At 43.1% G+C, this 24,698-nt stretch overlaps 8 protein-coding genes across 8 annotated transcripts, besides 2 other annotated features; 5 read left to right on the top strand and 3 right to left on the bottom strand.

Moving 5' to 3' along the window:
* Nucleotides 1–441: 441 nt before the first annotated feature.
* On the top strand, nucleotides 442–4,161 carry UA08_08053 (hypothetical protein; the record flags this gene model as incomplete). Its single annotated transcript, XM_020263343.1, has 13 exons — nucleotides 442–469; nucleotides 605–904; nucleotides 961–1,376; nucleotides 1,433–1,516; nucleotides 1,580–2,110; nucleotides 2,173–2,367; nucleotides 2,426–2,678; nucleotides 2,740–2,855; nucleotides 2,912–2,931; nucleotides 3,000–3,504; nucleotides 3,559–3,726; nucleotides 3,804–4,018; nucleotides 4,077–4,161. The coding sequence occupies 13 exons, from the start codon at nucleotides 442–444 to the stop codon at nucleotides 4,159–4,161; spliced, it is 2,916 nt and encodes a 971-aa protein (XP_020116532.1).
* Nucleotides 4,162–4,989: 828 nt separating this feature from the next.
* Nucleotides 4,990–5,187: a repeat region (Identified by RepeatMasker using a combination of RepBase library and repeat library created with RepeatScout).
* Nucleotides 5,188–5,500: 313 nt separating this feature from the next.
* Nucleotides 5,501–7,300, top strand: UA08_08052 (hypothetical protein; the record flags this gene model as incomplete). The annotated part of the gene is made up of 1 exon (XM_020263332.1): nucleotides 5,501–7,300. The coding sequence occupies one exon, from the start codon at nucleotides 5,501–5,503 to the stop codon at nucleotides 7,298–7,300; it is 1,800 nt and encodes a 599-aa protein (XP_020116525.1).
* Nucleotides 7,301–7,566: 266 nt separating this feature from the next.
* UA08_08051 (hypothetical protein) lies at nucleotides 7,567–8,523 on the bottom strand (the record flags this gene model as incomplete). Its single annotated transcript, XM_020263321.1, has 1 exon — nucleotides 7,567–8,523. One exon carries the CDS (start codon nucleotides 8,521–8,523, stop codon nucleotides 7,567–7,569), a length of 957 nt encoding a protein of 318 aa, XP_020116526.1.
* A 785-nt stretch (nucleotides 8,524–9,308) lies between these two features.
* UA08_08050 (hypothetical protein) lies at nucleotides 9,309–10,251 on the top strand (the record flags this gene model as incomplete). Its single annotated transcript, XM_020263310.1, has 2 exons — nucleotides 9,309–9,532; nucleotides 9,597–10,251. The coding sequence occupies 2 exons, from the start codon at nucleotides 9,309–9,311 to the stop codon at nucleotides 10,249–10,251; spliced, it is 879 nt and encodes a 292-aa protein (XP_020116527.1).
* Nucleotides 10,252–11,022: 771 nt separating this feature from the next.
* UA08_08049 (hypothetical protein) lies at nucleotides 11,023–12,232 on the top strand (the record flags this gene model as incomplete). Its single annotated transcript, XM_020263299.1, has 4 exons — nucleotides 11,023–11,032; nucleotides 11,086–11,498; nucleotides 11,562–11,838; nucleotides 11,901–12,232. The coding sequence occupies 4 exons, from the start codon at nucleotides 11,023–11,025 to the stop codon at nucleotides 12,230–12,232; spliced, it is 1,032 nt and encodes a 343-aa protein (XP_020116528.1).
* Nucleotides 12,233–12,572: 340 nt separating this feature from the next.
* Nucleotides 12,573–17,675, bottom strand: UA08_08048 (hypothetical protein; the record flags this gene model as incomplete). The annotated part of the gene is made up of 3 exons (XM_020263288.1): nucleotides 12,573–12,719; nucleotides 12,819–17,590; nucleotides 17,663–17,675. 3 exons carry the CDS (start codon nucleotides 17,673–17,675, stop codon nucleotides 12,573–12,575), a joined length of 4,932 nt encoding a protein of 1,643 aa, XP_020116669.1.
* Nucleotides 17,676–18,567: 892 nt separating this feature from the next.
* On the top strand, nucleotides 18,568–20,263 carry UA08_08047 (2-isopropylmalate synthase; the record flags this gene model as incomplete). Its single annotated transcript, XM_020263258.1, has 2 exons — nucleotides 18,568–20,151; nucleotides 20,210–20,263. The coding sequence occupies 2 exons, from the start codon at nucleotides 18,568–18,570 to the stop codon at nucleotides 20,261–20,263; spliced, it is 1,638 nt and encodes a 545-aa protein (XP_020116670.1).
* Nucleotides 20,264–20,725: 462 nt separating this feature from the next.
* On the bottom strand, nucleotides 20,726–22,930 carry UA08_08046 (hypothetical protein; the record flags this gene model as incomplete). Its single annotated transcript, XM_020263147.1, has 5 exons — nucleotides 20,726–21,072; nucleotides 21,145–21,477; nucleotides 21,563–21,945; nucleotides 22,075–22,369; nucleotides 22,510–22,930. The coding sequence occupies 5 exons, from the start codon at nucleotides 22,928–22,930 to the stop codon at nucleotides 20,726–20,728; spliced, it is 1,779 nt and encodes a 592-aa protein (XP_020116668.1).
* A 356-nt stretch (nucleotides 22,931–23,286) lies between these two features.
* Nucleotides 23,287–24,698: part of a repeat region (Identified by RepeatMasker using a combination of RepBase library and repeat library created with RepeatScout) that runs on past the window's edge.

Below are 24,698 nucleotides of genomic sequence, written 5' to 3'. Positions count from 1 at the left end.
ACTATAAACGGCCATGAAAAAGAAGAACATTGGTGGCTTTAACGGCAGTCTTTTATTGGAGGATCTAACGGCGTCTTATCGTTGGTGAGGAATGTTTTAAAATTTTGATATTTCCAGTAGCTCCGGGTTTATTGCAACGCTGCTCCATCAGTCCCAAGAATTCACACCGTTGACCTTCTCAGAGCTCCACTGGGGCATTTCTCTGTCATTTTGCGACAAATGCACCAATGTCAGCGCCATTCTAACGCCGAACAGCCTACGGAAATACGAAGATGGCCGGCTGATGGGATATTTCTCGTAGCTGAAAACATGGTCTTGTAGATAGAGTGGTCATTATAAGGACTCCTATTCATAACTTGACGCCGACATGTAATGGACTTTAAGGCAAATCGTGAATTGAGCACTTTCCTTCCTCCGGAATCCCTATCACAAGAAATCAAAATGTTCTATCGCATTGGTGTGGATGTTGGTAAGAAGATAATATTGCACATCACTGTTCTAGCCCTCAAGAGCTGAATCGTCTACAAAGGAGGAACCAATACCGATGCTGTACTCGCATGTGCAACCCCTGATGATGGATATCCTTCACGAAAACATCACGTAGAAATCGTGGCTAGTTACAAGACCCCAACAACGCCTGACATTACTGCTGGCATATGCAAAGCTATCGAGGGCATTCTCACACCGAACAACATTCAGCCAGCAGACATCCTTTCGATAAATATCGGCACAACTCATTTTATTAACGCCATTATCGAATGTGACAAATCGAAGCTTGATCGAGTCGCGGTGTTAAGACTCTGCGGGCCATTTTGTCGCGAGGTGGCTCCTTTCGAAGAGTTTCCTCCGTCACTGCGAGCTGTGATACAGGGCCACGTAGGCTATCTTAGTGGTGGAGTCGAGGGTGAGATCAACTTGCCATTTCGAGTAAGAAAAATAGCTAAAAAGTGATGGCATCAGTCGATGGTCGTCGGATAGGGGACATCGACGAGGGGGAAGTTCTCGATCATGCGCGCCAAATCCGTGAGCGCGCTGACAAGGCCGTCGTTGTCATTGGAGTATTTTCTCCCTTGGACGTAGCCGACATCACGCAAGAAGAAAAAACCAAACGGATTCTTGAAAAAGCTCTACCAGGAGTCAATATCGTCGTATCGCGAAGTATCGGAAACCTCGGTTTTATCGAGAGAGAGAACGCCTCGATACTCAACGCAAGCATTGTTCGATGTGGTCGCGCTGTCGTGCGTAATATCCAACTTGCTGTTATGAAAATGGGGCTCCTGGCTTGTCCGTTGTATCTAACACAGAATGATGGGACTGTAATGGATGCTCATACGGCTGCGTCTCTGCCCATCAAGACATTTTCGTCCGGTGCTACGGTAAGGCCCTTGCGAACAATATCTCGGCACAGCTTAAAGCCCTAACTCTTTATCAGAACTCTTTGATAGGAGCAGTGTTTCTTGCAGGCTTGCATTTACCCGACTCTGAAATTGATCTTGAAAAATCGCAGGTGATCATGGTGAGTTTAGGATAAATTTGAACTACTATGAATATCCTTCACCAGCACTAATAGTGCGTTCAGGTCGACATTGGAGGCACTTCGTCTGACTTCGCCGCTCTATCCCCCTCTGGCTTTCCTAGACAGTCTACAGCAGTAGTCAAAGTTGGTGGCGTGCGTACGGCATTCGCAATGCCGGAAGTTTTGAGCTTGGGTCTTGGTGGTGGATCTATAGTTCATGTTGATGGCGATGGGAACGTTACAGTAGGACCCGATTCAGTGGGCTATCGTCTGCAGAACACTGCCCAGTGTTTTGGAGGGGATGTGCTGACTGCAACGGATATCGCTGTTGCGGCATCTAATTCAGGCGACAGCCTTATCAAGCTGCAATGGAAGACTTCCCCAGATGACGTTGTTGTGGAGGGTGCTCGTGAATATATGTGTCAAGTTCTAACTCGAGGGATAGAGAGGATGAAAGCTTCTAATAAGGACGTCATTGCTCTCATGGTAGGCGGAGGGTCCATGATCCAGATTGACGAGCCTAAATGTGTCAAAAGGTGTATAAAACCGCGCTTCTCAAATGTGGCGAACGCCGTTGGAGCTGCCATTGCAAAGGTAGGCGCTCATCGGATACCACAGAGATGTTAACCGGCGAACTTTTTCTCATTCTGATTTAGGTGGCGGGCGAAAGTGATTGTATTCAAATACCGCAAGGAAGAACCTCTGAGCAAATGGTAGAGAATGTCAAGGAACAAGCCGTTCGACTCGCTATTAAGAACGGTGCACAGCCGGACAGTGTCGAAATCGTTGAAATTGACATACTTCCAGTTCCCTACACTTCTGTGGGCGCTGTTCGAATTGTCGCAAAAGCTGTAAGGACAAAAACTGTTCCAGATCCCTTGCTCTTAAACTGATATATGTGAAAATTAGGTAGGTGAACTCGGCTGGCAGAAGCAAGATCCAAAAGCCTCCGGACTAGTGGGTGAGGTCCAAAACGATATCAAGATCCAGGCACCCTCCGAACATGTTGATCTGAATGGTTTTCACCCAATGGAATCACCATTGCTTGAAGATCCACACCTGGAATTTTATACACCACAAATCTGCAAGTCTACAAAACAGTGGATTGTCTCCGAGATCGATTTAGCGTTTATTGCGGAGGGCGTGGGGATACTTGGAACTGGTATTGAGAAATTTCTATCATTTACAGAAGGATACCACTTGGATATATTGACATTAGCTAGGTGGTGGCGGGTCGTCACGATCTGCGTATCTCAATGCCATACGAAGCCTGCGTTCTGCTGGCGTCGGAAAAATGAGAATTATCGATCCTAAATACGTACCTGATGATGGACAGGTGGTAAGTCTTCAATAAAAATGAATCGCAAGCCTGCTTCTGACCATACTTCGCAATAGGTTCTTGTTGCTTGGACCGGGTAGGATGACTTCCCAACACTAATACCCGGAGACCGGGTTTCACTAACTGGAGAGCTACATTGTCCAGATCACCTTCAGTTTCCAGTGAGCGACTCTCCAATGGAAATGAACTTCCCACTGCACTAAAAGTCCTTGGAAAATTTCTCCACATCGACAAATATGCCGCCATAATGGGACCCGAGATTGGAGGATCTAACGGAATGTGTGCCTTCCCCATTGCAGCAAGCATGGATACCCCGGTTATCGATGCAGACACTATGGGCAGAGCCTTTCCTAAAGTAGACATGGCCTTGCCTTATGTCTATGGACAAGCAAGCCCTTGTCCTGCGGTCTTCACGGACGCTAGAGGTAATGTGCAACTTATCGCGGAGACAGAGGACCATCACAGATTTGAAACTATGAGCCGAGCGGCATGCGTTGAGCTGGGGCTGAGTACAGCAATGGCATTGAATCCTCTATCTGCGAAGGTGGTTCGTAGTCATTGCTGCCATCGAAGTCTCTCGTCGGCATGGTTCATTGGACGAGAGATATACCTTGCCCGACTAAAGAAGAGAAATCCAGCCACAGCCGTGGTAAGTTGAGCAGGAGAAAAGTAAATTAAGAAAGCTGTGACTGATAGGCATTAGCTATCGATGATTCCCGGTGGCCGCTTCTTGTACTCCGGTAAAGTCACCGAAGTATCTAGGAAGGTTGAAGGAGGATTCACCATTGGGACAGCAACTTTGCAATACAACGACGAGAACGGGCAAGACATCAAGACGGACAAGACTCGTTTGCTACAGCTGAAATACCAGGTAACCATGCATTTTACCTCTTTCCATGCTAATCTCCTTATTCATAGTTGAGATTGAAATGTCTGACGGAATTTTAGAATGAGTTTCTCTACGCCACTCTCGTCAATCCCGACGGCTCGTTAGAGCCGGTTTGCACTACCCCTGATTTGATTTCCGTCCTTGACCAAGATGGATCAGCGCTCCAGACGCACGAACTTCGCTACGGGCTGTTGTTGGACGTGATCGCACTGCCGGCGCATCCACTCTGGATGACGGATGAAGGCAAAGATGCTGCTGGTCCAAGGGCGTTCAGGTATTTGTTCGCCATTTAAAATCGTTTATAGGAGTTGAATGTTAATCATCGAGTCCAGTTTGAATGCGGATTATGTGCCGTATGCCAGCGCCTGGAAGGAACCTGAATCGGTCATTGAGCGATACTCCCGGATTACCCCATAAGAGACGTCGTTTCTGTCATTATATACCGCAGTTTACTCATGATTAAGCCTATATACATAGTTCTCAGATACATAACCCCAAACATCATCTTCCAAACCAAAGACTTCAGCAATCTGCAAGCCAATTTGAGTTGCAATCGATGCACGGAAGGTAATTGTATGATAGATGTGTTTCGAGCTGCGGTGAGGGTTCACTCTTGGAGGACACCTCGGTAACACAAGAATTCAAGTCATATCCATGGATTTTCAATGGTGCTTACCTAGGTAGTCTTTGGAGAAAAAGGTTATATTTGCGGGGTTTTTTTTTTTTTTTTTTTTTTTTTTTTTATTGCCACATCGCATTTGGTTGATGTTGATCGTAATTGTTATTCGATGTATGACAGTAGGTAAAATTTATCGTAACATTATTGGATTTCTTTGTTCGAATGCATACCTACGTATCTGCTTATCCCAAACGGGCACCGCCAGGGCGTTGGCCTGGGAAGCGAAATGAGGATGCCCAAGGTATCTTTCTCATCAATAGACAATGAATGATGCATATTAGTTACTATAGTAGGGTGGAAAACACTTATTGATGGACCTAATTACGTAGGTTGCTACATCTATCTCATCTTTCTTCAGAGGCACTTGGCCACATTGTTTATGTCAAGATTGAAAAAGCGGTAACCTCCAGGGCTGTATTCGAGAAACAATTTATTTACTGGCTAAATAATTTGCGGCTAAAGGGTCTAACAACAAGGAATATATGTATCGTTACACTGCAGGCCAACTTCAATAGTGTCCAAGTCTCTTTGTTTCAACAAACTTGCACTGCTTGAACTTGTTGAATGTCTGAACTATCTGGCATCATTTGGGAGCGCCGTGTTGAAATGGCGAATGTCTGAGATACCGAAGGCGTTATATGAGGACACATGTATGAAAATAGCCTCACATAGATCTCATTTAATTTGGTGGAAGATTGGATTACAGGTTAAACAGCAGGTAAAATCATTAGATTGTAGTTCTTAGGCATCACTAGTTATCACTCATACTTTTCTCCGTCGTTCCGCTCAAGGATACTTCACATTTCCCATAAAATTGCTGCATGGGCATATGGGCATTGAGGCCCGTGCGATACTGGCAAGTAAATTGTTCAGATCTTCAATAACAAAGAACAGTGAGAGATCGAGATTTGTTTGAAAGAGGTGATACCTTGCGAATATAAATTGGCGGAATCATCCTCTGATTCTTCTCAATCTCGTTAGCGCTGGACCTAATCTCAGAACAACCTTCACTTTCGTCTTGGTTTTATTATTTCGCCTTTCAAATTGAGTTTTGCTGCGAGAGCAAAATGAGACAAAATGGTTTCAACACTCTACACCCCAATCAATCCGCGCAAGTTGAGGTACACCAGAGGGGCGATGGAAGCCTTGAAGTCAATAAATCTTGGCCTTGATCACCACAAATGCCAAAATTGTGATGAAAACAACAAATTTGACGCCGATGCCCACCACAAACATCACAGTGATATGCATGCCGCTGAGATTTGGAATATCATCACACACGAGAGAAAGACTTCATTGAGAATGGACAATGGAGCTGGCCGAGATACTGGTGGTGACTATCCATTGACATCGAATCTGACAGCCTGGGCCAAGAAGGCTATGATTAACTTTCGGCCAGGATACGATGTGTGCAAGATGGTAACGCCATTCTCAGCACAGTTTCACGCCGTGGTTGAGAAAGAGCGGAAACGTAGTTCCGGTCTGCATAACCTTGACTTGATCGAGTTCACATATCAGATTGCTCTCTACGTTGGAGCTGCAATTCTGCTAGCAGCAGACACAACTGCAGATCCTATAAAGGAACGGGCAGCATTCCATTCTTCGCGTGCTGGTGCTGATGAGCACTTGGCAATATGGTGTCGATTGTTGACCGGCTTGGACTGCGATCCCCCGATCATCGCTATGTTTCCCATCTATCTAATGATGTGCCAGGCGTTTACGTTTGAGCCTCACTCAACTCAGGCAGACTATGTCTATGCTTTGCTTACTGGTGTTGATTGGGCAAAAGGACGAAGTCTATACACAGATAAAATAACAGCTTTCGAAAAGTCAGTTCGATCCGCAGTGCCGAATCTAGATGATATCAAGAGCGGGCAAGACCGTTCCTTTTGGCGTGTTGCTCATGCATACTTGGCCGCAATGAATGATTGCGAAAACGTTCACAACTTGAAGACACCCCGGAAAGCAGCTATAGACCATGGTATCGACCATAACCTAGTAATAGTCGCACGTGCCCTAGATACGATTGGGACCGCATATGAGTGCAGTGACGGGACAGCATGGCTAGATGACGTTGGCATCGATTCATTAATTGGATCTGCTATACCGAACGATGTTATGGATCTGCATACTGATATCCTAACGGGAGAGACTCGAAATACGGTCCGTCTGTTGTACCCCGAAGGTCTCTCGATGGCTCAGGCAATGAAATCCATGTCGACGGTACTCTCAGGAGAATGGTGCCAGCTCTTTCGTAGCCACCAACAAGCCCGTTTTAACAATCGAGAAGACGGGCGAATTGCAGCAGCCTCACCACCGTACAGTTTTTGCAGGGCACGCAATCGCCGTGTATTTGAGGTTCTGGAAATGTATGTCAACAAATATGCAGATAAATTCTGGGACTGGACATGGGAGATTTACCGCATGGCGAGGGAGCAAGTCACCGAGGCCGGACTCGAAGAGCCTCTCGTTTGTGCATTAGTCCGATCTATAAAGCAAGAGGATTTGCCATCAAGTCAAAGCAGTAAAAGCATACAATTTTTTGACGTTTACTACGATATGATCGAAGATGGATCCGTACAGCTGAAGGCCAAGCAGCCATTTGGTGTGAGCGAAGATCTTGCGCAACTGGTCCGCGATATCCACCGTCTTTGGCATGTCGAACTGCTAAGTGATAGTAGAGAGCCCGGCTGGGGTCGTCGTTTCGACGCCGAATCAGATAGACTCTTCGGCGAAGCTGGTACGATTCTTGAAAGCAATGGGAATACGGATGACATCTATAAGTTTGCGATTGCCTTTGGCCGATTGAGTATGGGCCTGCCATATATCGCACATCATACAGTGGATGCCATTATTATGTCTTTTGGGGCTATTTGATTCCACGAAATTCTTTGGGGTTGCGTTGCCTCACGAAACAGATATCCTCAAATTATGTCCACGGATATTCAGTCGTGGTCCATTCACTGGCCTAGTCTTTGGGGGAAAAAAAAAGGAGAGAAAGAAAGTAAAAACAAATATTGCTTTATACCTGGAAATTGTCTACCAAAAGTATTTACAGAACTTTGGCTAGGTATTTCTACTCTTCAGACTAAAAAATATTCTCTCTCCTTTAAGTATTGAGCGTGATTCGATGCCTCTGCAAACTAGTTTCTCTTCGTAGCAAAGACCATGACAACTGGAGTTTCAATCTTCGCTTTCTCACCATCAAGAGCAAGCTCCAGCTCATCCCACAACTCTTTACTCTTTGATTCCGGAAGAGTTGGCACCCATGTCTCCTGGTACCCCTTGAACCACTCAAAGCCTTTAACATCAATCCAATCTTCATCATTTTCATCAAATACCTTCTGTTCCCCGTCGTGGACGTGATCTTCGGCCACTATAGGATTCATTTGGAAAGGGAGTAGACTGCCGTGAGCATTGATATATTGCCTCTTCACCAAGTCCCATTGATCAGGAGGAAATTCTAGATGTTCAAAGCCGGTGTTGAGGATACGGAAAGCGTGCGCCAACAAGTCATCATCCTTGCAATTTTCCGAGTACAGGTCCCAGATTCTTTCCCATGCATTTTGAGCCTTCTCATTTCCAATGATCCGGGGTACGGTGTAATGGGTTATTACTACCGTGCCACCGGGTCGCAGCTCGCGGTTGAATTCTTGGATTGCGGTAACAGGGTCAGTCCAGTGAATGCATTCGCAGACAGTCAAGAGGTCTACGGTCCCGGATTCGACAGAACTTCTCTCTGCTCCTTCCTGTAAAAATCGTAGTCTTGACTCAGGAATACCGGACTCTTCAATCAGCGCTTTCCGGGCTACTGTGGTATATCCATCATTGGGATCGGATACAATTACGCTGTGGAATTGGGACGCCAAAGTAGCTGAAACAACACCACATCCGGCGCCGATGTCATGTGCTACCGACCATGATGCGAAAGGCTTTTGCGAATGATAGTTGTATATTCTCTCAAAAAATGACTGTGGGTAGAGAGGACGGTATACGAGGTAGTTGGACCAATTTGCTCCTTGGTTGACAGAAAACCCGATTTCCTTTCCCGGTGCTGAAGTCTGGGTTGTGATATCCTGTCGAACGGACGAAGTAGCCATTGTGAGACTGTGGGACGCCCACATTAGAAGCCTCTTCAGCAATAAATAATTTTGGTGCATGGCAGATGGGTACTTACGATCTGTTTGTTCTTTCTTCGATGTAAGGGTTTACCTTGATATATCAATTAGAGGAAGATCTTCCTGCAATAATTATCTGTCGCAGGAAATTGAAAAAGACATTTAAATAGTCGGTCACCGTTGTCTTTTAAGCACCTAGACATATATCAATCACGAATGAGCCGGAGACACTACTAATCGTACCTAGGATGCCGGGTTCGGGATATCTATTGCCTACTTTGTACGTACCACGAGGGCAGCAGTGCTCTGATTGGCGAATGATATGCTCTAAAGCACATAAAGACTTGCCGTTTACTAGACCGCTGAGCAAAAAAAAAGATACCTATTTATGAGAGTCAAAGTGTAAATAGTCAATGTGCTTACCAAACTGTCGGCGTCTGGTAATGAACTAATCCTAATCCTCACACGAAGAAACGTTGGAGCATGGTTTTGACTCGATCACAAATCGCATATAGACGTAGACGTTGAAAATAAAACGAAGCTCTAGTAGTAATACGGCATTTTCCTAGCACTTTTAGTAAAACCATTTCCGGAATATCAAAAATGGTCAAACCTGTCATTTTATAAGGCGAGAAGAAAGGACAAAAATGGGATTGGATCCGAACTTGGAGATAGTTCTTATTCTTAAACAACGACGGCACAGGGTTTTCATTATTCCTCAATTTTCTTTTCATACCATATTCTCACTAGTCAGAGTAGCGTACAAAATGGCAATCGACTCTGCAAGTCCAGCGACGCCGAGCTCAAGCTCCAAGTCAGGGGAATTCGCGAACGGTATGACCAAGGCCCCACGAAATGTTGCCTGGTACCAGCCTACTTTGCCCAAAGGGCTACCTGAGCTCCCTCATAGGATATTCAAGGACTATTCAAACATTCCTGATAGCGAGATTGTCGATCATATTTACCGAGTAAGAGATAAAGCCTGGGAGATGTACGTTGCTAAACAGGAAGCGATGAGAATCATGATATCTACCATTGATGCTAATGTAATACAGTCTCCCATATCCATGCATTGGCGTCTTCAGATTTCTGGACTTCCCAGCCACTCTCAACCCAATTTATCCAGAAGTACTTGAGCGTGTTCGAAATGGAGAAACTTTCCTCGATCTAGGATGCTGCTTTGGACAAGATATCCGCAAGCTTGCCTTCGATGGAGCACCCTCTGAGAGCCTTATCGGAGTCGACACTGAAGCCACCTTTCTCGAGCTTGGATACGAGCTCTTCCGCGACCGTGACACGTTGAAGTCTCGTTTCTATACCCAGGATGTTTTTGCCGAAGATTTCCTGGCTGAGTGGCACGGCAAAATTGATATCATCTTTCTTGGATCATTCTTGCATCTTTTCAGCTTCGAGAAACAGAAACATGTGGTCTCTCAGCTTGAGAAGCTTTTAAGGAAGCACAAGGGTGCGATTGTTTTCGGTCGTCATATGGGCGCAGAAAATGGGGGTAACTTGCGCAAGAATGCCCTTGGCTGGGATCTGTATCACCACAGCCCGGAAACTATTCACCAGCTCTTTGACGAGGACCTAGAAGGGAAATGGGAAGTTGAGTCTGAGCTCGTAACATATGGGTCCGAAGGTTGGGACAAGGGTCGTAATTGGCAAGGAAATGATGTTAAGCAACAGAATTTCTGGGCGAAGAAGCTGTAATCGCGAAATAACAAGAGCGCAAACCTGTTCCATATTTGAATTCTACTTAGAAAACCACATATAAGATAGGGATTGACAAAATGCTTTTATTACGATGGTTGGTATGAGAACACAGAAAAATAAATACAATTTAGTCATATCCTTCTAAGGTTCTATACATGAGAAATACCTAGGTATGTAGCAGCCATTTCCTACCCAGCAATGGCCGCTGTCTAATACAACTCCGAACCTAGGTATCTGTCGCCTTGTCTCATGTTGGGTACTCAATCATGTTGAAAACTTCTCATCGAATTTAACGATGGCTTAATTGATTAACCTAACGATTCCGTTGAGATCATAGATCGTGCCTTGCTGTCGGGTACACATTAGCCATTTAATAGCGAATTAATATCTTGCTATGAGAGGATATTCTTCATGGCATCCAAGCCGTGTGCTGCTGCTGCTGCTGATGACGTTGTCTCTTTTAGTAATCATAAATTTTGTAAAGATGCTGTTATTTCCTGATTAGGAAATTCAAATCCCGCGCAGCCGGCTTATTACAAAGGTCTAGCTACTTGAACGCAAAAATACCAAAATAAGTAAAAATTTTCTTCTCGACTCTGGAATATGAAAATGTCTTTTTTTTTTTAGATTGCGCCTTGATTTAACCTCCATGGCTCCGTTGTTCCGTTATAAGCACGAAAGAGAAAGGACCTGGCAACCCAACTTCTCTCGTTAAATAAAATAATCAACGATGGCAGAATACGCAAAGTACTCTAAAATCAGTCCTCAATGGACAAAGGTATGCCGTCAATACCCACTTTAAGTTACATATATGGCTTGGATTCTAAAAAGAACGTCAGTTTGTTAGCCAATATCCACAGCTCGGTGACTTGGATAAAGTTGGCATAGTGGAACGCCGTCGAATCTTCGGCGAAGTGGAAGCTACAATTCCTCAACGTCAACTACCATCAGATGTCAATGATTCTACAGTGTCAGTTAAAGAATTTACAATCAGAGGTCGAGATGGATATGATATTCCTGTACGGGGCTACATTCCCGCGGCAAGTGCCCCAGAAGCCGGCCGTCCTCTTCTGATTTATCTGCACGCTGGAGGCTTCTTGTTCGGAGACTTGGAAAGCGGTGATTTGAACTGTCGAGTACTTGCTACGAGGTTAAACATTAGCATATTGAATGTAGGATACCGTCTGGCACCAGAATGGTTATTCCCACATGGTGTGAACGACAGCTACGATGCGACAGAATGGGTAAGTCAGTCCCAGATGAAATGCACTCAAACCTATTAGTGACCATAGTAATTCGCCATATAGGCAGCAGCCAACGCAGGAGAGGCACTGAATTGCTCCCCAACAGCCGGCTTCCTTGTTGGGGGTATATCTGCTGGGGCGAATTTCGCCGGAGTTATTGCGTATACGGCTCGTGATGCTGGTCTTTCTCCTCCAATCACTGGTCTTTGGATCTCAATTCCAGTGTGCATTATGCCACAGGCGTACGACCTTGTTCCACAATGGAAAGATCAATTGCTCAGTTTGGAGCAGAACGCAGAAAACCCTTTGCTGACACGAAAGTCTCTTACGGATATCCAAGGTATATCAGACAATCTCATGTTATCAGATGAATAGGAAGAGATTTAATACGCTTTCTCACAGATCTATATGGTTCACCCCCCGGCGATGTTCGAATTTCGTTTCTGTTAAATGAAAACCATAAGAACCTTCCAGTTCGTGCTTATTTTCAGATTTGCGGCAGAGACCCACTGCGTGACGAAGCTTTCCTATGGCAAAAACTGCTAGAAAAGCATTCCGGCACTAAATACAAGATTCATCTGTATTCAGGACTTCCTCATGGCTTCTGGAGATTTTTGCAACTAAAAGCTAGCCAGGAGTGGCTGGATGATGTGGTTGAGGGTATTGGTTTTTTGTCTGCCCCTCAAGATGCAGATACCTCTTCGGAGATAGGTTTGAAGGTAAAAGGACTTTGAAGATATTTACGAAACGATCTTAAGCAGCTTTTTCTACTTTCATGAAAGGACCATGAAGATGTTTGTGTCACGAGATTGGAGTTGGCAGTCGTTTCTAGAATGTTCATAAGTTAGCACTGCAATTTCACTTCTTACAGAAAAAATCTACAGATTATTCGAATTTTCTGATTTCTCACATAGCCTTGTAGAAACTGCATGCAGTATGAACCTGCCATAGTTTCCTTAAATGCTTCTTCTACTGCACAATTACTTGATGCGCCTTCTCAGCTGCAAGTGAATGGATATTGTAATCTGTATTATATACCTAGGTACTACCTGCATAACTTCCACTCTCAAATCATCACGTAATCGTCTTTTGTACTCTGCCATAAAAGTCATTTGCTACCTCTCGCATTTTGGCTTCGTTAAATAATTTACTATCAAACTCCATTGACAATCGGAAAGTAGCATCGTCGGTTATATGCATAACCCTGACTAGAACGTCGAACTATTTTGGAAATTCTCTTAGCATCGCTTCCCAGAACACAGTAATCGAGCAGGAGACTTGAAATGGCAGCAAGGGCAGAAATAAATGGAAACAACTTACGTGCCAAGGATCTCTTGACTTTTGTATATTGTCATCTACCCACAGGGTATCTGTTTCGACTGCCGTGGGACGTCTTTGAAAGTTGAGAGCCGTGTTGGTTAGTTTGTCTATTTTTAGTTCCTGTTGAATAACTTCTCGAATATTGATTGAGCTGTGTAAGGTATCCTGTGCCCTTTGTTCTTGTATTTTGTAAGCTAGCCGTGCAATCTCGACAGCACTGTCATCAGACGAAACATCACTGAGGTGATTAACAAGAACGTTAATTAGCGGCCCTACGACATCAAATACTCCTTCAATTTCTTCATCACGTCCAGATATCACGTATTCGAATGCAACTTCTGGTGATTTTGTATAAGCGCTAAGTGTCTGTGCCCACGCTGCGTCGAAGACGCTAGCGGAAGTAATGCCATTGTCGGTAGAGAAAGCAGTCAGTGAGCTTACTGGTACCGTGGGTAAATCAACGATAGTCTTGCTAGGGCTTGGTTTGAATTCGATTTCAGATGAAGAAGATGTAGGGAAGTCCAGCAGTGATGGTTGCAGACCCCGGAGTACAGAAGTCCAGTATTTAGAGTCTGTCTGGACACGATTAGAGTGATGAGCAGCAACGAAGGACTTATAAGATGGAGGTTCCTCGAGGAAATGCAGCTCAGGGTCTTCATCTGTCTCATATGCGGTCAGGAGAGCAGATTTAATTAGTTTAAGTGACCACCCATCAATAACCAAGTGGTCCAATTCAATGTGAAGAAAGAATTTGCCCTCGTATTGATAGAAGTGTGCACGATGGGGCAAAAAGCATTCGTCAACGTGTGGTACTCCATGATCTTCGAAACTTGGTTCTGGGCTTCCAGGTAATGCTACAGATGTAACAATTGTTGGTTCAGCGTTCGCCATAACTACTTGCACCGGAGGAGCCTTTGTCGCCGAACCAGTGAGGAATATACTTCGCAGTATCGGAAACTTTTGAACAACACGTCTCCAGGAACGTGTAAGCCTGTCTAAAGAGATGGGCTGGGAGGTCCGTGAGGTCACCTCCATGCGCCATGACAAGAGAAATACCCCAGGGTTGATCGTTCGTTGGTTCAAAATTTCCCGTTGTATCGGAGAAAAGGGATATGCATCCTCAACTTGAACCGGCGTTTTCTGTACCGGTTGAAGGCGTACTTTGAGCTCTTCTTCGTACGGCTTCAAGCTATCATTTTCTCGAGGACCGTCAAGCTCTTTGGGCGCTTTTATGACATTCCCCAGAGTTTCCTCAACAATGACAGAAAGATTTCCCAAAGTCCTTGCGCTGATTATGGCACGAACTGTAACGGAAAGGCCAATCTCCCTAGCTTTAGACACAAGCTGAATGGCAAATATCGAATCACCACCAAGTGAGAAGAAAGAAGTCGTCAATCCTATGCGCGCACTGGGCACGTTCAAAACTTCACTCCACAGCTTTTGTAAGGTCTCTGCTGTGCTTCCTGGAGTGACCTCTACTGCTTCACTGAGACTGTAGCCCTGTACCAGCTCACCATATGTTTCCCACGTCATTCCGTGGACCCATGACTTTAACAATTTTCGATCAACTTTACCAGAAATCAGCAGTGGCATCTTTTCCAACACAATCCATACTGATGGCAACATGTACTCTGGAAGGGATAGTGAGAGATGTCGCTTAAGCTTCTCCAAGTAGGCACTTGTGCTTTCCGAATACGTCGCAATCGCTATGGCGTAATTTGTCCCATTGTTCATTTCCAAATCAGATCTGCCAAAGCTAACAATAGCTACGATCTGGTTTGTACAGGGGCCTTGCTTGGGTAAGTGAGCCAGGGCGGCAGTTGTTGCCCCGGTCGCCATGATTTGGTTCTCAATCTCTCCCAGTTCAATACGGAAACCACGCAAGTTAACTTGGGTATCTCTTCGTCCGACAATATGGAATGTGCCGTCGGAGTTGTAACGTGCCAGATCGCCAGACTTGTATATCTTTTGAAATGGGCTCCTTGGGTTAAGCGCTTTCAACCATTCGGGGGCTGGCACAAAAGCTGCGTCCGTATTCAACTTGTCATCGAAATAACCTCCACCAAGCAGAGGGCCAGAAATGACAATCTCGCCTACACACCCGATAGCACTTAATTTCTGATGATCATCAGGATTGACTATCCACATTGTAGCTCCAATGCTTCGGCCAATATGTGCTGGGTGTGCGTCCATGGAAACATTTATATTTCCTGAGCAGTAGACGGCAGTTTCAGATGGCCCATAAGCATCAGTCAACTGAACATGGCCGGCCCACCTCTGGATAGTCTCTCTAGTAATAGGTTCACCAGCCAGAACAATTGTCTTGAGCGTTGGAGTTTCTTCAGGGAAAATCAAGTTTGCAACAGTGGGAACCACCAACAATGTATTTGCCTTCAAAGACGAGATAGCCGCGGCTAAATTATTCATTCGTTCATACTCAGACGGAACACAAACACAACCTCCAAAGGCAAGTGTCGTGAAAAACTCGCCGATTGAAAGGTCAAATGTATGTGCGGCGAATTGAAGTGTTCTCCAATGGTTTCCAGCACCAAATGCTCTTCCATGATGAATGATCGACGTACAGATCGCAGAGTGAGACATGAGAATTCCTTTTGGTTTTCCAGTACTGCCAGAAGTAAAGAGTAGGTATGCAGTGCTAGATGGTGTACTTCTGGTTGGCGGTATATTAACTAGTGGAGAGAACGACAAATCATCGTTGACTGTAACTATAGTCTCACAGAGCCCTGCCAAGTTACCGGCACCCAAATCCGATGCCAGTGCTGCTTTTATTCCCACAGTATTTATCACCTCAATTATGCGCCCACGAGGATGTGCGGGATCGATTGGCACATAAACAGCACCAGCCTTGAATATTGCTAGGATGGCCACGACTGTCCAGATAGACTTTTCAAAGCACACTCCCACGAAGTCACCAGGCGACACACCACTTCTGACAAGCTGCTGAGAAAGCGAAGTTGAGTAGTTCTCAACGTCAAGATAACTTAGAGACCTCCCTAGTGAGTGAACGGCCTCTGCGTATGGCTGTTTTAACACTTGCTCGTGGAACAAATGATCTATGCATGTGTTTTCAGCTGAAGGGGTCGTCTGGTTCCACTCTGTTATTTGAGCAATATCATGATTACTCAGCGGTGATATTGACTCCAATAAAGTCTCCTTGCTCGCGCTAGCTAATTGTGTGATGATTGCTTGAAACTGGTGGGCTATGTTCTCAGCGTTCTTAGTTGTAATGACTCCTTCATCATATTGTAACTCCATCAAGACGAGTGTATTAGTCGACAAAGTGAATGTAACTACCAAGGGATAGGCGTGCTGTTCCTTTTTGCCCAAGTTGTCATCGTACTCGAGGCCTATCTTTCTTGTTGCCGGGGCTGTTGCAGTTGAGAAGTCTGCTGGATGAACGATAAACAAAGTTCGAAAGTCGGCAGTCGTGGGACTGTCAGACGATAGGTATTGGCGAATCTTCGACATACCAGTGTGCTCGAAGTTCATCATCTCTGCTGCCTGGTGTCGAATAGTAGAAAAGAAAGATGCAACTGATTGTTTTGGATCGACATGACATATCACAGGAACTAAGTTAATCGTTGGGCCTGTCATTTGAGATACTCCAGGAACAGCTGCAGCTCGTCCGTTATTTATAGCTCCAAAAACGACGTCTTCAGTTCCAGTATAATGGGACATTAGAACAGACCATGCAGCGCGGAGTAATAGGGCCTTTGTCAAACCGAACGGCGGGAGACGCTCAAGAGTAATAGTGTGCTTCATTATAGAAGAAGGATCGGCGTGGAAATCAGGAGTGTGTGATGGTGGTGGGTAGGACGTTGGATTAATATTTGACATAGTTCGCCTCCAGAACTTTTCTTCCTGTACTTGATCCAATTGAACCACGGGAGATTGGATGAATTTCTCAAAGGGCTCGCGCTGCGGTACTGGCTCATCTTTGAATCGCATTGCAACATCTTCAAGAATCTCAACAAGAGAAGCCCCGTCGCAAAGTGCATGATGTACAGTCCAAACAAAATATTTTTCCGTTGTCTTCCTCTCGTTATTTCGATCAGTCACTATCGTGTATCGAAAAAATGGGTGACCTGGCTGCATGTGAACGGCTATATCTTGTTGTAGAAATTGATCGATGTTAAGATCAACCGTATTCCACTGTATTTCCTCGTTCAATACAGCTTGGATATATCCAAATCTTCCATCTATATTGCAGATGCGGGTACGCAGAACAGGGTTTTGACGAATGGTCTGTTCCCATGCTTGTTGAAAATTCTTTAAGGGAATTTCATCGAGCAACCTGAAAACCAACTGCCTGACATACAGATTCTGAACTCCGTCAATCTCCGCCACCAATGACTCTTGCATAGGGCTGCAAGGATAAATCTTCTCAATTTTTTCTCGCGAGACGTGGCATTGCTCAGCGATTGTGCCAACATGTCTTAGCAGGGAGTTATCTCCACTGACGAGATCGAAAGGTTTGTCCATAGTTTCATTGATAATAACGTCTGTTTCGGTCACTTGCGTAAGACGAGCTTCATTAGACATCTCCGTTAAAGATGCATTAATAAATATTTGCTCGATTGTCAGAAGTATGCCTTCCGCCTCTGCGGCTTCGACAAGCTTCTGGGCGGATATAGAGTCTCCACCAACCTCGAAGAAATTATCATCATCGGAGAAGAGTGATGGGTCTTCTTGGAGTGTCCTACCCCATAAGTGTTTGAGGCGACTGATGAGAGTTTGTTTGCCCGAAGGTTCTATCGTCGAGACATCTTTACTAGCATCCTCCACCTATCCATATCTATCAGTGAATATTTTCGAATCCTCACGCGTTTGATGCATTATTCCGAAAAATCAAATTTTGAAAAATGACGTGCCTCCCAAGAACTGTGTAAGAATCCATTCTTTTTCTCTTCAAAGGCATCTATTAAAACCGACATCTTCGGATATATGCCGCCAAAAATTTTCAATATGCAAGTTGAATTGTAGCTTCACAGTCCGTAGTCAAGTGAAATCGATATTAGGACTCATTTTAGCTATATACCTAGTCGATTATACGTGGTAAGCTTGGTACAAATCATCGCCATGATTTACAAATACAGTTTCAATATACCGAAAATTTCCAAAACGGGCAACCCGAAAGCCGCAACTGCTTATACATCAACAGATAGTGAAAACAGGCCAGGAGTTTCGACAGCTGAAAGATCTTCAAGGTTTTGTATTAAATATTCTCGCATTATTATTCAGTCTTATCGCCACGAGGTTGGCTCTTTTCTCGGATTTTGGGTTTCCACATTAGGCACGGTTGAATATCACTAGGTTTCTGGGAAACAGACCGTCTTTAAAACACTGTACCAACCTGAAATTCAGTAGCCATACTCATAGCAACAGCACAGCGTGTTCTCAACTATACTACAGGCTAGAAGATATTTCAGTACCATAATGTGAGTGTGTACTCAACCCTAGATTTAGCTTTCTTGCTTGGAATATGGTTGACTAAATCTACCTGAAGGCTTAGCGACGCGTCAACAAAGTACGATGCCTTTCCTTTATTGCATCTCGCCAGTCGGAAATGGCCTGACAAAGCCTTAAGAAAGCCACCGCGGTGGTTATCAACTGATTTGCGGGATGGAAATCAAGCCTTGGTTCAGGTAAAACTTTAATGTTCCTTAATCTTCTTTGAGCTCCTGTGACTTTTCTAAATAACATCCTAACTTTTGGGTTCATGTAGCCCATGGATGGCGATGCTAAGCTTCGCTACTTCCAGTCGCTTTTGTCACTTGGATACAAAGAGATTGAGGTTTCTTATCCATCCGCCTCGCAAACAGAGTACGAATTTACAAGGCGTCTCATTACCACTCCCGGGCTCATACCAGATGATGTCTGGTTGCAAATAATGGCTCCGTGCCGTGAGGACTTGATCAAAAGAACAATCGATTCAGCACGGGGTGCGAAGAAAATCATTCTCCATATACATCTCTCCACATCGGATTGCTTCCGCGACATAGTCTTTAATATGTCAGAGCAAGAGACAATTGACCTGGCCGTTCGTTGCATACGATTAATTCGAGAACTCACGAAAGACTCCCCAGATCCCGACGTAAGAAAGACGGAATGGATCCTGGAATTCACGCCAGAGAACTTTCAAGATACCTCGGTGGAGTTCGCTCTTGAAATTTGCGAGACTATAAAAGCAGTCTGGCAGCCTACGGAACAGCATAAGATCATCTTTAATCTGCCCTCGACAGTAGAAGTGGCAATGCCAAATACCTTTGCGGACCAAATAGAATTCTTTTGCGATCATATCACTGAAAGAAGCAAAGTGTGTGTCTCGTTGCACAACCACAATGATCGTGGAACAGCTGTCGCAACGGCTGAATTGGGCCAGCTCGCGGGGGCTGACAGAATAGAGGGCTGCCTCTTTGGGAATGGGGAGCGCACTGGAAATGTCGATCTTGTCACCCTCGCATTGAACCTATACACCCAAGGAGTAAATCCTGGGATTGATTTCAGCAATGTCAACAGTGTAGTTGCAATGGTGGAAGAGCTTACTAAAATACCTGTTCATTTCCGTGCCCCCTATGCAGGAAAGTACACATTCTGTACCTTTACGGGCACTCACCAGGACGCAATCCGCAAGGGGTACAAAAACCTGAATGCTCTCCAGAAACGAACTGGTCGAGCTCAAAAATGGAGAATGCCATATCTTCCGATGGACCCCATGGACCTAGGAAGAAAGCATGAAGCGATCATTCGTGTTAATTCCCAAAGCGGGAAGAGTGGTATCGCCTGGCTTGTGAAAGAGGTTTTCAACATAGACATGCCCCGTGAACTTGAGATTGCATTCACGCGAATAGTAAAAGTCCATGCCACTGACACAGGTCTTGAAATAACGCCTGAAGTGATCGAAAATCTTTTTCAAACAAATTATATGCTTCCAAATTACGCAGATCTTGAACTTGTGACTCGCACAATCAGCGAAGACGAAAGCAATGTCAAATCCAATGAGGTTGATACCAAGGTTGCCAACGAACAGATTCATATTCCTATTACCTCCCTTAATGCAAGCTTTGTCCTCAACGGTGTTCAGCGTTCAACATGTGGCTCAGGAAACGAGTTATTGTCGACCGTTGTCAACGCTGTCAAACAGCTTGGTTTTGAATTTGAGTTAATCGACCACAAAACTCAGCTTGTGCAAAATAGTGATTTTGACTATCCCAGTAGAACCGCTTGTTTCGTCAAGATTCACAGCGAGAAATTGTCCCCAATATGGGGCGTCGGCATTCACAAAAGCCCTATATGGTCCACTTTCCAGGCAGTAAGACATATCTATTCCTCGTTATTTGGATATAATCTTGACCTTCTCTGCTTCATAGGTTCTCGGCGCTGCGGGAAAGTTGGCGGCTAATGAAGCGGTCGATAGAAGTTAGATGGAAGTCATACGCCGATCCTGTTGGGCTTTGAATAAGGGAACAAATGCTTACATGTACCTAGCTATTTACACCAGACCAATTGGAAATGGAACGCTTAATAGAATCAATGACGTAGCGTTTTCAACAATTTATTTCCCACTCAATTGTTGATTGTTCGTCGATCTTATGCCGCCGTAGGCGCAACCTTCCAGTAGACGACATTACCTTAATACGCCCAGAGTTTTGTACATATATCGTGCGTCTAATATTCTCCATAGTTGGCATTACAAAGGCTTTCGTGGATTTCCTACCTTTTGCCTTTGCATGAATTACTAAAAAGGGTCAAGAACAAAAGAGGTCCGTGAAGAAAATTCGAAAGCTGTTGCGGCAATCTTGATTATTATATTCACCATCTTATGCTCTAGAGGACAAATGTATCAGGTTAGAAACCTTTATTCCGCGGCTTTGACAATATTCAAGTCAAGAACCAGAACTCTTTCGTAGCAAATGACTGGCAATATCCCGCAGATCTTTCTTCACTATCTTTCCAGTGGCGTTTATTGGTATCTCTCCTGGAACTCCTTCTTGTTCACCAATCCAGAAGAAATGCTCCGGAATCTTGTGAGGCGCAATTTGAGTTCTAAGCTGAAGTTTGATCCTTTTTCTCCTAACTTCAAAGTCCGACTTTACGCCCGGTATGCTTTTGACAAATGCACCAACAACTTCGCCCCAGTCAGGGTCGGGAATGCCAACGACTGCTGCTGCTGCAATACTAGGATCTGACTCGAGTAGCTTTTCGATATCCGACGGGAAGATATTCTCGCCTCCTACTTGATGTTTGCCGGTTAGAAAAAATTTTTTTTGCAGGACAAAGTGATTTAGAATAAGGTAAAACTGACCTCTTTTTATCATGTCCTTGACTCTGCCAATGACTGTGCATCTTCCTGTAGTGCTCAAGGTAACCAGATCTCCTGTGCGTAGCCACACGCGGCCTTCGGAATCTTTGTGAAAGCTTTCTGCAGTCTTTTCTGGATTTTTAAAATATTCTTTAAACACCAAGTAACCGGAAATAAGAAGCTCACCACTGGATCCTGGTGGTAGATCCCTCAGTTCACTGTCGACTACTTTGGCAGCTGTATGAGGCATCACAGTGCCTACGGATATGTGATCACTCAGAAGTGAGGTCTCCGATGGGTCTGTCATGAAATGGATACATGAGCATTCAGTCATGCCTATATTTGAGTCAGTCGACATATTTAATTGTAGAGATCAGAGATTTTCTTTATTGTAAATGAGCAAAGAGGGGGTAATGAATACCAAACCCGTAGGCTAGACCGTTGAGCTTGAACTCGATATCAAGACGCGACAGCAAGGTTCGTGACAGACTCGAACCAGCAATAATCCCAGTTCGTAGACAAAACTCCGGGCTATATTTTCTTACTTGTGGATGGTCTAGCATTGCTTGAAACATTGTTGGCACAGCGTGGACGACAGTGCACTTCTGTTCGGCAAGTGCTCGAATACTTGATTCAGCAATAAAAACGTCCGAAGGAAGAACGACACTGCCCCCGTACACAATCGCTGTTAAGACACCACATACCAGGCCGAAGCAGTGAAATATTGGGGAACAACAGAGCACAGTATCATCGGACGTAAATGAAAGTCGTGCTCCCACAAGAAGCGCGTTGTTAAGAAGATTTCTATTCAGAGTCATGATTAGCAGCGGATTTAGTAGAAGCAATAGCAACTGATTTTTGACATAAGTATGTATCATATGATTTGATGTTCAAATAAGTACTACCAAGTCCAAAGAGAGAATGAAACCATACCTGTGTGTTACCAATGCTGCCTTACGAGGTCCAGTGGTACCACTAGTAAACTGTATGCAAAGGCCGTCGTCGGCATCTCCCTGACCCCAGTATCGCTGTAAAAGGTCCGGTTCAATCGCACTATTCGAAGCCCCATATAGAAACTCTTTCCAGGTCGCCACGTTTCCATTGAATTTCGCAGCTGTCCCCATCTGAACAACTAGCGGTTGATTCTCACGTTCTTTACTGAGAATATTTAACAGGGCTTTATTGTTACGATAACCGATCCTATCAGCTATAAAAATAGCCGCTGGGTCTGAGAGTCATTTATATGTGTTAGTGAGTAATCTGTAAAAGGTATTTTTTTTAAAAAAAAAGAAGAAGAAGAAGGAAAAAAGAAAAAAAAAAAGAGAGAGAGGGGGGAAAAAAAATATACATATGGAGAAGCCTTCTTACCCAGGAATTGCACTGCATTAGCTACCTCGTCTGCTGTAAAGGTAGGGTTGATGATTGAAAATATAGCACCAATTCCTCCTACGGCGAAGAAAAGCTCGGTGTACTCTAAAGTATTGCCTGCTAGCACAACAACGCGGTCCTTTGGTCGTACTCCATAAGCAAGAAGCCTGTGTGCTATATCCCTAGTAGAATTGTATAAAGTCTTGAAAGTCAGACTGGACTGTTGCCACGGAGATATCACAGCCTTCTTCTCCGAATACTTGAGGCTTTGCTCTTCGAGTAGTTTCCCCAGGTGTATATCCAAAAGTGATGGTAGACTTGGGCCTTCAAACGCCGAGCTCTGATCCTTGACTGGCTCCAATACACGATCCTGTGCCAGTAGCAGGACCTGTGCCTCCACTATGGTTGATGATTGCGACATGACAAATCTGACCATCTCATAGGTAGTTCTAGGAGCTCTAGCTTGTGGAGTTAAAAGAGAAGTCCCTGTTATTACATTTATTCAAGACTTAGAGATGATTTATTCTGCCTAGATCCCTCCACACATGCCTTCCCAATCAAGGCGGCTTTTCGCTTTCCTATTCTGGAATATTTCGGCATATGCTTACCAAACTAGGATGGCGCGCATCTACCTGAAAAGTATAGTGAGAGAGCATCAAATACTTAGTAGGTTTTGCTTGTCTGTGTGTATGTGAGTTTTCTTGCAGACTTCTTATGAGCCTCTCTGGTTGCTCGCTCGCAGCACGTTAGTTTGGGGTTAGCCCCTAGATATTCTCCTGACAGCGGATTATGACCGCTATTCCGAATACAGCATGTAATCTATAACCAATACCATATTTCACAGAGGTGCATCTAATTGGCCAGAATAGGCATTAAATACATGTCTTAGTTGACCCCTATTCTAATTATAAATATGGCCTTAAGTAACCCCTGAATATTCTCTTTAGTTAGATATGTAGATTATATAATATTCTTAATACTAGCTAATACAGTATTCTAAATCTATTGTTATGATAGTATATCTTAATGGTATTAGATTTTATTAATTTAGAAAAGAAACTGGTTGATAGGATATAAGAGCTTATAAATAGCTAAATCTTGATTATTAAAGCTATTCCTAATCTATATATCTAAGAATTATATCTCTGCTAATTTATAATTCTTATTAGAAATGGATATTAGTAATCTTATTAAAATATTATAAATTTAGTATTAAAATGATGGTAATAATTTAGAAAAAGGTTAACTTAACTAAATAATTATATTAATATGATTAGTTTAAACTGATTTAAATTAAAATAAGATAAGAAAAGATTTAGAAATATATTAATTCTAATCTTAAGAATCCTAAATTGAATAAATATTTTTCTATTTCTAATAATTTTAAGAATAAGATTAATAAGACTGATTATAAATAGAAAGTAGAAGAATATAAGAAGAAGGAATAGATCTTTAAAACTATTCTTTCTTATATAAATAAGTTAGTTAATATAATAACTTAATTTTTAATCTTTAATAAGAAGAAGATTTATAATATATTAAAAATGCTATTGATTTATTTTAAACTATTAGATTAAGAGATGTAGTATAAAATTATTAGTAAATGAATTAAATTAAGATTAAGATTATTAAAAAGCAAAGATCTTACTATTTAGATATTAAATTAGATAAAAATATATAGTAAGATAAAAAAATTTAATATTAGTAATTTCTTAGATTTAATAAAGTAATTTTTATATAACTTTCTTAACTTTATTAAATCTAATTTTAATAGTTTTTATTAAGTTTATTTAATGCAAGTTAAGATTACTAAAAATATTATTTTTAAGATATTAATCTTTTAATTTAATAAGAAGGTTGTTAATTAGACTAAAAAAAGCTTAAATTTAAAGGTATATATAATTTAGAAAAGTAAGAAACCTTTTAATAAAGAAGATTTAAGAGATCTTATATTTACTAGTTAGAATTAATTAAAAGAAAATAAGAGTAATAAAAAAAGTAATTAGAAAGATAATTAATCTTATTTATATATTTTTTCTAAAAATCTTTATTCTAAATAAGAAGATTATTTATATTATAATAAATAGATTTAAGAAAAAGACTAGATTTCTAATTTAAAAAAGATTAGAGCAGTAATTAAGAATATTATTAAATATCTTTTTTTAACTAAATTTATTAAAAAGTATAAA

The sequence above is a fragment of the Talaromyces atroroseus genome (assembly GCF_001907595.1).
Source record: "Talaromyces atroroseus strain IBT 11181 chromosome Unknown scaffold_13, whole genome shotgun sequence".
In the NCBI taxonomy this organism is placed as follows: domain Eukaryota; kingdom Fungi; phylum Ascomycota; class Eurotiomycetes; order Eurotiales; family Trichocomaceae; genus Talaromyces; species Talaromyces atroroseus.
The sequence above is the reverse complement of the archived record's forward strand: the minus strand, read 5'-3'. Positions and strand labels throughout refer to the sequence as shown.